The sequence below is a fragment of the Andrographis paniculata genome, unplaced genomic scaffold (genome assembly GCF_009805555.1).
Source record: "Andrographis paniculata isolate CXL003 unplaced genomic scaffold, ASM980555v1 Contig52END, whole genome shotgun sequence".
Lineage (NCBI taxonomy): Eukaryota > Viridiplantae > Streptophyta > Magnoliopsida > Lamiales > Acanthaceae > Andrographis > Andrographis paniculata.
Genome location: NW_026137587.1, coordinates 2,063,640 through 2,078,384, shown reverse-complemented (window position 1 = coordinate 2,078,384; position 14,745 = coordinate 2,063,640). Strand labels below are relative to the sequence as shown.

At 34.9% G+C, this 14,745-nt stretch overlaps 1 protein-coding gene across 1 annotated transcript; it reads left to right on the top strand.

Annotated features, from left to right (window-relative positions):
• Positions 1 to 843: 843 nt before the first annotated feature.
• Positions 844 to 3,909, top strand: LOC127254781 (putative late blight resistance protein homolog R1A-10). Its single transcript, XM_051280057.1, has one exon. It carries the CDS (start codon positions 1,010 to 1,012, stop codon positions 3,635 to 3,637), a length of 2,628 nt encoding a protein of 875 aa, XP_051136014.1. The 5' UTR covers positions 844 to 1,009; the 3' UTR covers positions 3,638 to 3,909.
• The last annotated feature ends 10,836 nt before the right edge of the window (positions 3,910 to 14,745 follow it).

Below are 14,745 nucleotides of genomic sequence, written 5' to 3'. Positions count from 1 at the left end.
AAAAGTATGAATTTTGCAAGGGATTTTTTTCTTTTCTTAATTTCTCTAGTAAAAACTGAATTGTTCAAGTTCTCTCACAAAAATATTTGTGACCGCTTGCTAGGGATACAAAACCGGTCACAAATTCCCTCACAAATGACTTATTTGCAAGGGAATTATCCCACACAATTTTGTATTTTTCTTTTCTATAGTGATTAAGATTCATAAAAAAGTAAAAATATGCATGTTTTTCAATATTTAAATATCTAACCTATAGATTTTCTTCTAACATATTGAAATTTAAGATTAATTGTTAGGCACTTTGTTTAGTCATTCTTTTAGTTGTTTTAGAATTTAACTACAATTTACAATAATATATATATATATATTCATCTCACATTATATATGTTCAAAATATTATACTCTCATCATCTGCCAATTTTATATCCATTTCATATGTAAATTACAAAGTGCACATGAAATTGTCTGACGTACAAATGAAATGGGTATAAAATATAAAATTGGCGGATGAAGGGTGTATAAACAAACACTTCAAATTGATCTAAAATGACATGAACACTTACTTAATCCCATAAAAATAATGCCATAAAGTTGGTGGAATTAATCTTTAATGTTCTCTACCTAACCACTTGCAATTTTCTATACTCGTGTTTGTTATTGAAGGAAATTTTTTATTTGCATTCAATCAAAGTGTTAGAATTAAAGGTACAATAATGACTCAGCATGATAACACAATAAAATAAATTATTCAGGTTGGAATTTGGCCTTTCTTTCTTTTCACACTATACCTAACAAATCAAACATTTTGTTATTTGTAAATAAAGATTCCTTGGACATATTAAGCTCAAAGCTTATAGAATTAAAAAAAAGAATATTGTTCTTATTTCTTCATATTGCAAGTGAACCAGCGACTGTTTCTTCAATGTTTTTGCCAAAATCTTTCTGCAGTAGCTTAGAATTTCATTGTTTTCAGCTGCCTGAAAGCTGAATATTTCGGACCATTTGAGAGATGGCTGTTGCTGCTTATGCATCATTGGTTTCTCTTACTCATGTACTTGATAATGTTCATTACCGTGCAAATCATAGTCGCCTTCATGTGGATCTAAAACAGATTAAATCCATCCAGAAAGGTGTCAACTTCTTGTTGGATTTCCTTGAAGTTCACTATGGAAGAAAAGACCAGAAGATAGAAGTTTTGTGGAGGCAAATAGCTGAAACTGGTTTTGAGTTGGAAGAAGTTTTCGACTTATATGTCACAGGTCAACTTCAGGTGCCATTTTCTGAAGAAAGTAGTGACATGGGAAGCAAAGCTTTCCACGACGATCTAGAGAGGTTGGCTCAGAAGATTAAAGACATCGAGAGAGAACTATCAATTGTTGAAAAGGTAGTAGAGGACGCCCAACTCGGTAAACAAACCAGATCTTCTGTTGTTGATGGTGTATCTTCAACTCCAGCTTCTTCACGTGTCAAGAATAAATTAGTTGGATTAGATGAACATGTCGGTAGGATAATGAATGCACTGACTAAAGATGAAGCCAATCTCAAAATACTACCTATTGTGGGGATGGGTGGTATTGGTAAGACTACTCTAGCTAAAAAAGTGTTTGATGATAAATGTATGGTTGAACACTTCGATGTTCGCCTTTGGCTTTCAATATCTCAGGACTATTGCGTTGACGACATCCTTCATGGCCTTATCAATGAAGGCAAAGTTGAAAAAAGTAATGCACAATTAGATGGGCCTGGAGAAGCATTACATAAAAAGTTATTTGGGAGAAGATATTTGATTGTAATGGATGACATGTGGACTACAGGAGCTTGGGATGATTTAAGGAGGTTTTTTCCAAATAATGGGAATAAAAGTCGGATCTTGATGACCACGAGGTTATCAAATGTGGCTACTTGTTTGTGCTCTCGTGAACCTTATGTGATGACATTTCTAGACGATAATAGTAGTTGGAATTTATTTTGTCAAACCGTTTTTCAAGAAGATGATTGTCCATTTCCGGAATTGGAGCAAGTTGGAAGGAAGATTGTGAGAAGTTGCAAAGGACTTCCTTTGGAGATTACTGTTATTGGAGGACTACTTGCAAATTCCGACATGAGGAAAGAGTCTTGGGAGCCTATTGCGGCAAATGTGAGTTCATTTGGTAATGCAAGTGAGAGCGAGCATTGTTCAAAGATATTACTTTTGAGCTATAATAATTTGCCTTTGTATCTTAAGCCATGCTTCCTCTATATGAGAGTTTTCCGTGAAGATGCTGAAATTAATGTCTACAAGTTAGTGAGATTGTGGGTTGACGAAGGTTTCATTAAAGCAAGAGAAACAGAAAGCTTGGAAGAGGTTGCCAAAGGGTACTTGGAAGATCTTGTTGATAGAAATCTAATCATTGCTCGTGAAAAGGATTTTTTGAGGGAGAGAATACTAAGTTGTGGCATCCACGACCTTTTGCGAGACCTATGCTTGACAGAATCTTACAAAGAGCATTTTATGTGCTCTCCAAGAGTACAAGTAGTAGTGAAGGGGGGAAGTGTGTGTTTTCTATGTGGAAGTTGTGTCAAAGGCAAAGAAACCATAAATATTCCGATACCTGCATCACTTTTTCCTCCAGGTTCTCAAGGGAATCTTCTTTTTTGTGGTGTCTGTGCTGTGATTTATTCGCATATTAAGGGACTAAGAATGGTCATGGTCCTGTATTCATTTCTGCAACACACTAAATTACGCAGTGTGAATGTTGAAGTGTATAGGCTTCCGAAATTTGTGTCTCCTCCAAATGTACATTGGCTATGGAACCTTCAAACGTTGTCATTTTGGCACTTAAGTGATTCAAGTGTCGTATATTTACCATCTGAAATCTGGGATATGCCGCAACTTAGAGTTATTGAAGCCAAACGTGTGGTGTTTCCTAATCCTCCAACTTCTCATGTTGAAGAGAAGGATATCTTTGTCCTGAAAAGCCTGCATACCCTTACTACTGTTTTGAATTTTGAGCTTACAGATGCAATTCTTGGTGGTATCCCTAACATGAGGGAATTAGGAATAAGGTATAATGAGGTTATGAAAGGGTCGAATGCTTGTCTTGGTAATCTTGTCGGATTGCAGAAACTCGAATCACTATATGTCAAAGGTGCTGTGCAATTGCAAAACATTGCATTTCCAAATTCACTAAAAATGCTGATTCTGAGGAGGTGCAGTAGATTTCAATGGAAATCTCTGTCTACTATTGGATCATTACCCAATCTTGAAAATCTTATGTTGTGGGATACTACAGAAGGGCCCGAATGGGATCCCACGGAAGGGGAGTTTCTTCGATTAAAAGTATTGATCATAGTGGATTGTGATCTAGTGCAATGGAGAGCTGATCAAAGCCACTACCCTAAACTCGAGTATCTTGAACTTAAGAACTTAAGTTCATTGGAGGAAATTCCTTGTAATATTGGAGATATACCAACGTTGCATACAATTCATCTGAAAGAGTGTTGCAAGTCTGTTATGGATTCGGCATACAAACTATGGGAGGAACAAGAAAGCTTGGGAAATGATAGCTTAAAGGTTCTGGTTCAGGAGGGTGTAGTAGATTACTCAATCTATGAATTCATGGCACTACCCCTCAAAGACGATGGCAGTAGCACTTAATTAAGGTATGTTCGAGGAACAAATTAATATCTAATTTTGTTGTAGTCATGCATATGATGTTTATCATTTACATTACAATCATGGTATGGTGCTGAATTCAGCTACACCATAATTTTATCATGACTATTAGATAGAAATATAGATGAACTAATCAGATTTAAGAAATGGGTAAAAACATCAACTTGTAATAAGTTTAATTTAGTCAAGGAAGAGTATTAAGGAAGTGTATCTATACATACAAACCAAATATTTCTTTCACAAAATAATTATTTTATAAGGTCATTCTTTTCCCTTGAGAAATCACACAAACGAAAAATAAAAATAAAAATCTAATTTGAAAGTAAATGTGTTTTTTTTTTTTATTTAGCAATTTAAAAATCTAATTACATCATTTTTCAAATTTGTCTATTCCTCTTTCAGCATACTATAATTCTTTCTTTTATAGAAGATTGAAAAATATTTTTGAAATTGTTGTAGTAACGAAACTTATAACATAAGAGGAGCCCCTTTTCTGCTAAAAAACTGCTAAATTAACCCAATCTACACACACAGAAAAAAAAAAAAATGATTTGGTAATTTAATTAATTTTTTTGTTTTTTTTCATAATTATTTTTAAATTTGAGACATAGTTGATTTTGTCAAGTATAATTGCACAAATCTTTGAAGTGAATTTCATACTTTCTGAAAATTATAATTTAGTCAATTGTAATTAGAGTCATGAATTGGTGCTCATAATTTAGAATGTAATTTAGTAAATTATAACTGCATAAGCTCTCGACTCATAATTAGTAATAATAGTAATATAGTCAGTTGTACTTACATAAATCAAGAAGGATAAATTAGGTGTAATAATCAAGTCAAAGTTTCATTTTTTTTTCTCAAAATAATAAATCTAATCTAACCCAAAAAAATTTTCCTCACTATATTGTGTTCAATGGGGATTGGACCCAAACCCTTTAGGATGTGAATAAAGAGGCTCAGCCGAATGGTTAACTTGTATGGTGTGTGAATGACAAAATTTTAATATACATTGAATATCATATTAGAATGTTGGAAAGACCATATAATATACAATATGATATTTTCTAAATTGTATAGGTTATCATGATTGCATGATTTCAAAGTTCTCAAATATTAATGATGCCTACATATCATACTTGCAGCACACTAATAATTGAGTAATTTCCATATGTAAAGGTAGAAATTGATCCCCAACTTGCAGTTTTATTATTATTTTTTTTTGGATGACGTGGGAACCCGCAGTTGTTACCCGAGAGTGCGCACTAGGTAAACCCCCAGCCGAACCTAATACTTTGCAAACCAGGCCTGACGGAAAAGTAACATTAGACGAACCATGTGTGACAGGTGACCTGAAGCGTCGAGGCAGTATTATTAATTTTTATTGGAATGTAAATGTGACTTTAAGCTTCAATATTTTTTATTACGCAAGAACACCCCATCATACTGGATTGTATCAAACTTGTTGAACTCGTCCTGAATCTCATAAGTCGTCGCAGTAGAATGTAAGTGCCTCGCATAGACATAGTTTGGTTCCCTAGCAAAAATAATTGTTGACACATCAAAATTTACAAAGCCATATATATATATATATATATATTGCACGATAAATAATCATTGTAACTAGCTATTTAGAATTTATGTAAGGACATGAAATGAATAAGTAAAAGGATACAAAACTTTGGGGAATGGGAATATTAGCTTAATTAAAGTTCCAACTGGCCTCTAGCAGCAATGTCGGAGAAGGTTAAGTGTGGTGGGTTCTTCGCAATTGGCATGGACAACTCTTCGGACCTTGACGACAGAGTTTTATAGTTATTATTAGTATTTTTTTTTTTTAGGAAAAGAGTTAAAAACAAATAGCTGAGTTGTTATTTTTAACTAAGCAAAAATGTTATGAATATTGGTTGGTTGCGAGTGCTATGTATGCACCTGTGACAGATTTACCATTTTCTGGTATGAAATTGCAGCCTTTTTTCGTGAAGTATTTGTCGAAAGACCTAAATGTTGCTTAGCACGGATGTGCCAACCATGGTTTTTACCACCCAATTAGTTTTATTTGTTGTCATTTGACCTAAATGTTGCCTAATGATTGTTTAGCACTTTCGCTCTTATGGCTTCAATCTTGTTTCATTCATTTTTTACCTTTTTGTTTTTTCACCTCAAACACTGCACACATAGTTAACAAGAACACATCTGAGAAAAAAGAAATGACTTGATAAATTAAAGTGTATAATCACTGCATATTTGATGTATGACATTTTAGATGTTCTTGACACTAATTAAGAATCTACTATATAATTATATAATCATTGAGCACACTAATTGGTTCAAGTATTCTTCAAGGAATGTCTCTGAAGTTTTCGGAACTCTTGACGGGACACTTTTAAAGAAAGTTTGTTCTTGGACCATCAATCTCTTCCACCTATTTGTTGTTTTGAGTTTAACTCTAACTATTATTTTAGAAATATATATATAATTAAATGATTTAATTCTCTTTTATATATTATTATTATTATTATTATTATTATTATTATTATTATTTTCGAGATTTGTAGGAGTTGGAGTTGGTGGTAGTTGTGCAATGAAGATATTGGTCTAATATTTTAAACTTTCAATCAATACATGTTTGGGAAGTACAATACTTTATTTATCTGTGATTTCATAGTTAATTTTAATCTCATTTATTCTCTTGTTGGATTTCGTGAAATTTTTGAGGTATTTAATTGAAAGTTGTTGAAGAGATGATGACATATTGTATAAATATATAATATATTAAATATAGGAGTTTCTTTGATAAATTTTATAATTACTTTTTTTATAATTTTTTTTATCCGAATTTCCTTCTTTTTTCTTATTGGAAAACTGTAAAATGGATTAAAGTGAGTTAAACTCACCGATAGAGTTGGCCTGATAATTTTATTCTTCGTATCTGTGCGTTTTCAGTTTTCACCAATAATTTTGTCCCACTTTTTGTTCTAATCTTAACTTTTCTTTTTAGTTGGGACCTCAACCAAGTCCAAATGAAATTCACTAATTTTCAAGTTCCGGACCAACTAGTTTTATATATATATATATTAATTTATCTTTTTTCTTTACAAGATTTATTTATTTAATATTATTGAAAATTTGGAGTGAGACGTGACCAAACATGAAGGCAACAGACTTCAATATGGATTTATTTCCTCGAGTGAACCTAAATAACAATGCCAAAAACTTGATATTTATATTTTTATTATAATTTATTGCAAGTGTACACATTGCAAGTTGAATCTACTGGGAATTAAAATGTATTCATTCACATAGTAGAAACTTTATGTCAATTAATTATAGATTAAATCAATGTTGTAAGATGGAAAAATATCGAATTGACAACTATAAGTCCTAAATTAAATAAAATTAAATATAAGTAAATAAATCTATAAAATCAAAGATTACACAACCTCCTAAATTAGAATGAAATAATTTAATTATTTGCTTGTATTTCTTTGACTAATTTCAATTGTCAGTGCTTTTGTATCTCCCATAAATGGTACTACTTAAACCATAATCAAGATTTTATCTCTAACAATATGCCAAATAAAATTATGAATTTGATCCAATTAATTTGATTATTGGTAAAAACATCAACTTGTAATGAGTTTAATTTTGTCAAGGAAGTGTATCTAAACATACAAATCAAATAATTCTTTCAGAAAATAATTATTTTGAAAGGTCATTCTTTTTTCTTACGAAATCACTCAAACTAAAAAAAATATAAATCTTTCAAAGTAAAATCTTCAACGCTACAAATCATACTGGAGAACTATCTCTGAAGTTCAAACCCCTGGGATTGAAGAATACATTATGGTTACTTCGAACCCCGTTAAGTGTATATTTTTTATTTGGAAAGTAAATTAGATTTTTTATTTAGCAATTTAAGAAGCTAATTATGTCGATTTCAAATTCGACTATTCCTCACTCAGCATACTATAATTCTTCTTTATAGAAGATTGAAAAATAATTTTCAAATTGCGTATTAAATAACTTATAATGTAAGATGAGCTCCTTTTTGTTTTGTTTGTTGAAAAATTGTAAAATTAACCCAATCTACATTAAAAAAAAAAGAAAAAAAAAAAAGGATGATTTGGTAATTAGTTAACAGTTTTTGTTTCTTTTTTCGTATAGTTATTTTGAAATTTCAGACATAACTGATTTAGTCAAATATAATTACACAAATTGTTATTAGAAAACGAGGAGGTTTTACGTGGTTCGGTGACGGTGTGTCAACCTACGTCCACGGGCAGGAATCAGAGAAATTTTATTATACTGATTTAGAGATTTACAATTACGTCATCCGACTAAGAATCATAGTTGTCTATTTATAAGCACCCTAAAACACCCTAAACCCTAAGCCTATATGTTATTAATTAGGATAAGACCAAAAGGAACCCTGCCAATTGCAACAACCCTTTCGCTTTGGTTTCGGGTCGTGTAGACCGTTAAATCTAAGTCACGTTTCAACAATCTCCACTTTGACTTGGAGTTTCTCCAACCGCCAAAAGGTTCGTCAGTATCTCTCAGTCGTCTCCTTCCTGCCAGATGCCCCGAGAGGGCTTTACCTCCTGCGAATATTCACCAAGTTCAAGCAGTGCTCAAACTTCTCCGTCGGTAGCGCCTTTGTCAACATATCAGCTGGATTGTGTTCTGTAGCTATTTTCTGAATAGAAAACTTATCTTCCTCCAGAACATCACGGATAAAATTCAACCTTACATCAATATGTTTGGTTCTCTCATGATACATTGAATTTTTAGCCAAACTCAAAGCACTTTGACTATCACAGAATAACACCGGTTTCTGCACCTTCAGACCCAAACTCTGCACCAGACCATGTAACCAGATACCCTTCTTAATACCTTCAGTCATTGACATGTATTCCGCCTCAGTCGTCGACAGTGCAACCGTAGGTTGTAAAGTAAACTTCCAACTGACTGCATATCAAACAGAGTGAAGATAAAACAAGTCAGTGATCTTCGTTTCACCAAGTCACCCCCATAATCAGACTCTGCATAGCCAACAAGACCATCACCATGGCCTTTATCATCATATACCAGATAAATATCAGACGCTCCTTTCAAATATCGCAAGATTCACTTTACAGCTCCCCAGTGAGCTTTACCCGGATTAGCCATAAACCTGCTCACCACACTAACCGCATAAGCGAGATCCGGTCTCGTACATACCATCACATACATAAGACTTCCAACTGTACTTGAATATGGAACCGTCTTAATGTAACTAATCTCTTCATCTGTAGCCGGTATAGTGCTTCGATCAATTTTAAAGTGTGCCGCCAAAGGGGTACTTACCGGTTTTGACTGATCAACAGAGAATGCCTGCAAAACTTTCTCAATATACTTTTCTTGAGAAACTCATACCCATCTTGCTTCTCTATCACGCCAGATCTCCATACCAAGTATTTTATTTGCCGCACCCAAATCCTTCATCTCAAATTCACCCTCTAGTAGAGCCTTCAAGTCATTAATTACATCCATGTTTTTAGCTGCAATTAACATATCATCCACATACAACAACAGATACACAAAGGAATCAATAGAAGCTTTCTTCGAGTAAACACTGTTATCAAACTGATTACGAGTATAACCATTAGACACCATAATGAGTCAAATCTCTTGTACTATTGCCTCGGAGACTGCTTCAAGCCATACAGAGATTTCTTTAACAAGCATACCTGGTCTCATTTAGAACTGTAGAACCCCTCCGGTTGAGACATTTAAATCTGTTCTTCTAGATTACCATGAAGGAATGCTATTTTTACATCAAGCTGCTCAAGCTCCAGATCAAAAGCACCCACCATTGCCATAATAACCCAAATAGTTTTGTGTTTCACCATAGGAGAAAAGACTTCATGGCAGTCGATTTCTTCCTTCTGTGAAAACCTTTTTGCCACCAGTCTCGCCTTGAACCTAGCAGGTTCAACACTGGGAATTCCCTCCTTTTTTTTAAAGACCCACTTGTATCCCACTGGCTTCACCCCTTTTCGTAGTGTAACAAGATCCCAAGTCTTGTTGTTTTCAAGAGACTGCATCTCTTCATTCATTGCCATACTCCAGGTTTCTGCATCTTTACTCGCCACAACTTCTTTATATGTCTTTGGCTCATCAGAGCCAAGATCATCACCAACCGCTAGTGCATAAGCCACAGAATTCATGTCACATGTATTGACACATCCTGCAAACCTAGCTGGTTTCTTAATATTTCTTTTTCCCTTTTTTGTTGCTATGGAATCTTCAACCCTAGTACCAGCGTCATCAGCTTCCCCCTCAACTGGTTTCCCTTGAGGTTTTGACTGATCTGGTTGATCGGATTGATCAATAGTATTATCCTGCTGCTCTTCCTCTAACACAACTCTGTCAGGAGTCTCAAACTCCACCCTCTGGTTAGCACCACAATCTTTTGTACCTGCAATACTTTCACAACCTCTACTCTGATCAAGCATAGCAGATTCATCAAATGTTACATCTCTGCTAATAATAAATTTACTAGGATTGTTACCTTATGTACACCATAGTCGATAGCCTTTTACTGTTGTTGCATACCCTAGAAATATGCATTTTACCGCCCTCGGCTCCAACTTACCATCATTCACACGAGCGTATGCAGGACATCAAAATATTCTTAGATTACAGTAATTAGAGGGTTTACAGGACCATACCTCTTGAGGAGTCTTTAAGTCAATTGCAGTTGATGAAGATCTATTAACCAGATAGCTAGCAGTGTTTAGTGCTTCAGCCCAGAATTGCTTAGATAAGCCAGCAAATATGCACATACACCTAGCATGCTCCATAAGGGTTTGGTTCATTCGCTCTGCAACTCCATTCTGTTGTGGTGTGAGTCGTACAGTGCAGTACCTCACTATACCTTCTTTCTTGCAGAAATCATCAAATGGAGCGTTGTAGAACTCCAACCCATTATCAGTTTTTAGAGTCTTGACTTGTTTACCCGTCCATTTTTCAACCATGGTCTTCCACTCTCTGAACTTCCCAAACACCTCATCTTTAGTCTTCAGAAAGTACAACCAGACTTTTCTCGAATAATCATGTCTTCAGAAAGTACAACCAGACTTTTCTCGAATAATCATCTATGAAAGTGACAAAGTAAGAACACCCGCCTTGCAATTTCTCCGGAGAAGGACCCCATAGATCTGAATGAACATACTCTAGAATTTCTTTCGAGGTGTGATGACCGGTACTAAACCTCACCCTGCGTTGCTTCCCTTTTACACAAGCCTCACATAATTGAATTTTACCTATCACATCCCCACCAAATAAATCCTGTTTGCTCAACACAAACAACCCTAGCTCACTCATGTGACCTAATCAACGGTGCCACAAATTTGTCCTCTCATCATGTTCATCCAATGATTGGGATACCGCCGCCGTTCCCATCACTGAACTGTCATGTAGAAAATAAATTCCATGCTGCAGTTTTCCCTTCATCATTACCAGAGCACCTTTCAGGACTTTCACCCACTCATCTTCACTATGATATTTTAAACCATTATTGGCTAAGGTTCTAAGAGAAATCAAATTCTTTCTGAGTTCAGGAACATACCAACAGTCAAATTTCTTGACAGTACCGTCATGCAATTTTATCTGCACTATCCCGCTCCCATTTATGGCTAGAGCCCCATCATCACCTAACTTCACCGTTCCATTCCACTCCTTAAAAGAAGTGAGTAGATCACGAGAGAACGTCATATGGTGAGAAGCACCAGTATCCATAATCCAGGAATTAGCAGTACTAGCACTACACGCTGTCAGAACTTCACCAAAGTCCCCATCATCAGAACTGTCTTGTACCACAGCAGCACTGTTGCCACTGTTACTAGAATCAACCTTTGTATTTCCCTTATTCTGTGGACAATCCCTTTTAACGTGCCCCTTCTCCTTGCAAAGATAACACTTAACTTTACTAGAGGATTTTGATCTTGAACGCGACCTCCCATTCCCGTTCGCCCTCTCATGTGGTCTTCCCCTACCTGCAAACAGACCTGAACCAGAACCCTCTTCCAGAGAAATCTTTCTTTTCATCTCTTTGGACATAAAGGCATCTTTCACGTCATTAACATAAAATGTAGTTATACCATATAGCATAGTATCTACAAAATTCTCATATGAATCAGGTAGTGAACACAGTAAAATTAGGGCTTGATCTTCATCATCTACTTTAACCTCAACCCCTTGAAGATCAAGAATGATACGGTTAAAGGTATCAAGATGATCCTTTACCTGAGTACTTTCGGACATCCAGAGGGTGTAAAGACGTTGCTTCTGATATAGTCTGTTTGTGAGAGAGTTGCTTTGGTACTTCTCATACAGTTTATTCCATAACCCAAAAGCCGTTGTTTGATCTACAACCTCCCGTAACACCTCATCAGTAACTGACAGCAAAATCGCAGAATGAGCCCTTGCCAAATTCTCCTTATTTACCTCCTCCTTCGTGTCTTTAGGAAACTTGTCTTCTCCCTCCAACGCAGCCGCACATCCTTGTTGAACCATAGGTGACCTCATCTTGACCTTCCAAAGCGTGAAGTCATTCGACCCATTAAACTTCTCCAGATCAAACTTATACGAGGATATCTTCAATCAATGAGATATAGCTCTGATACCACTTGTTATGAGAAAACGAGAACGAAAGCAAATAAAGAACACAGAGGTTTTACGTGGTTCGGTGACGGTGTCAACCTACGTCTACAGGCAAGAATAAGATAGATTTTATTATACTGATTCAGAGATTTACAATTATGTCATCTGACTAAGAACCATAACTGTCTATTTATAAGCACCCCAAAACACCCTAAACCCTAAGCCTATTTGTTATTAATTAGGATAAACCCAAAAGGAACCCTGCCAATTGTAACAGCCCTTTCGCTTTGGTTTCGGGTCGGGTAGACCGCTAAATCCAAGTCACGTTTCAACACAAATCTTTGAATTATATTTCATATTTTCTGAGAATTATAATTTATTCAAATGTAATTAGCATCATGAATTGGTGTTCATAATCTAGAAAATTGTAATTTAGTATATTATAATTGCATAAGCTCTCGCTCATAGTTAGTAATAATAGTAATTTAGTCAATTGTACGTACATAAATCAAGAAGGGTAAATTAGGTGCAGAAATTAAGTCAAAGTTTTGTATTTTTTCTGAAAATAATAAATCTAATCTAAGCCAAAAAAATTTCAACACTATTGTGTCCAATGGGGATTGGATCCTAACCTTTAGGATGTGAATGGAGAGGCTTAACAAATGGTTATCTTGTATGTTTTGTGAATGACAAAATTTTAATACACATTAAATAGCATATTAGAATGTTGGAAACATTATATGATATCAATATGATATCGTCTAAATTGTATAGTTTATCATGATGGCATGATTTCAAAGTTTTCAAATATTAATGATGCGTACATATTATATTGGCAGTAGACTAATAACTGGCCTCTAGCGGCAAAGTTAGAGAAGGTTAAGTGTGGAGTTGTGGGTTCTTGGTAAATGGCATGGACAGTTCTTGGGACCTTGATGACAGAGTTTATAATTATTATTAGTATTTTTTTTTCATGAGAAGAGTTTAAAACAAATTGCTATGTTGTTATTTTCAGCCAAGCAAAAATGTTACGAATATTGGTTGATTGCAAGTGCTATGTATGCACCTGTGACAGATTTACCATTTTTTGGTATGAAATTGTTGTCTTTTTACGTGAAATATTTGTCAAAAGACCTAAATGTTGCCTATAGATTGTTTAGCACTTATGTGCAAGCCATGGTTTTTACCATCCAATTTTTATTTGTTGTCATTTGACATGCAATAATTGAAATGGATTATGTTTTCAGAATGGCAAGATCAAAGATTTTGGGTGTAATACCTCCGGAGTTGAATAGATGAATGAGTTGAACCGATACTAGACAAATTCTTGTGTACGGATAATCTGGTGTAGGCTATCCGATTGATTAAATAGAGTTTAAATTGATTAAAACGGTCTGGGCCAAAGAACAAAGTACGTTTGGAAGACTTGTGTTGACAATAAAGATCATACAAAGTTCACCACCAATATATAACCTTCGTTATCATGACATGAAAAAAGTTTGTGTATAAAAACCTAAACAACTCATCCATGGCAGGGGTGATGCTCCATGGCTTTCGTTGCTGTGTCTTGGCAGGTCGAACCTTTCATATGTGGATGTGAATCATGTGATGGAGGCGGCGCTGAATTCAACCATTTTATTCTATGGTGTAATGTGCATTTTTCTGTTGTACGTTGATCCTAAATTCATATCCATTTCGGCTATTCTTTTCCGAGAGTAAACTGCATGCCTCGGACAATGTCTGAAATGCACCATTTGCCTCTATCTTATCTGGATGCAAAGAGAGGGCCGTTCTTTGGTACTGTCTCTTTATTGTATCATATCAGCCAATGGATGGACCCACCGTATGATGTAGCACTCAGAAGCCTCATTTATATTTTTTCTGCTGGCAAAGTGTATATTGATGATATCAATGAACTAAGACAATCCATCCTGCCCTGAAAGAGAATTTGAGCCTTCAAAGCCAGGATATTGGCCCCCTCAAAGTCTATTTCTAACAATTTCAATTCAGCCATATCTTTCGCTCTTATGGCTTCAATCTAAATCATTCCATTTTTTGACCTTTTTTTGTTTTTTTTTTTTACCTCAAATGCTGCACATATAGTTAATAAGAGCACAATGCATATTTGATGTATGACATTTGAGATGTTCTTGAGAAACGATGTGACTCATTAAGAATCTTCTGTATAATCATATAATCATTGAGGAAAATCTGCATTCAGTACGGGTTATAAAAAATGTCGGGGATGTAATATGATCTAGCTTGCTCAACTAGTTACTATTTATTTTCTTCTGAGTACGACTTCATGTACAACATTTGATGACATTCTCAAATATAAGGAAAAGTCAAATTGCTACGAATCTTCGTATATGAGCATAATTATACATAATATATATAAATATATATATATATCCTGAAATCACATGTTTTCAACAATTCTA

What these genes read in the sequence shown, in the direction of transcription:
- LOC127254781 (XM_051280057.1), top strand. Translation starts at nt 1,010, where the DNA reads ATGGCTGTTGCTGCTTATGCATCATTGGTTTCTCTTACTCATGTACTT.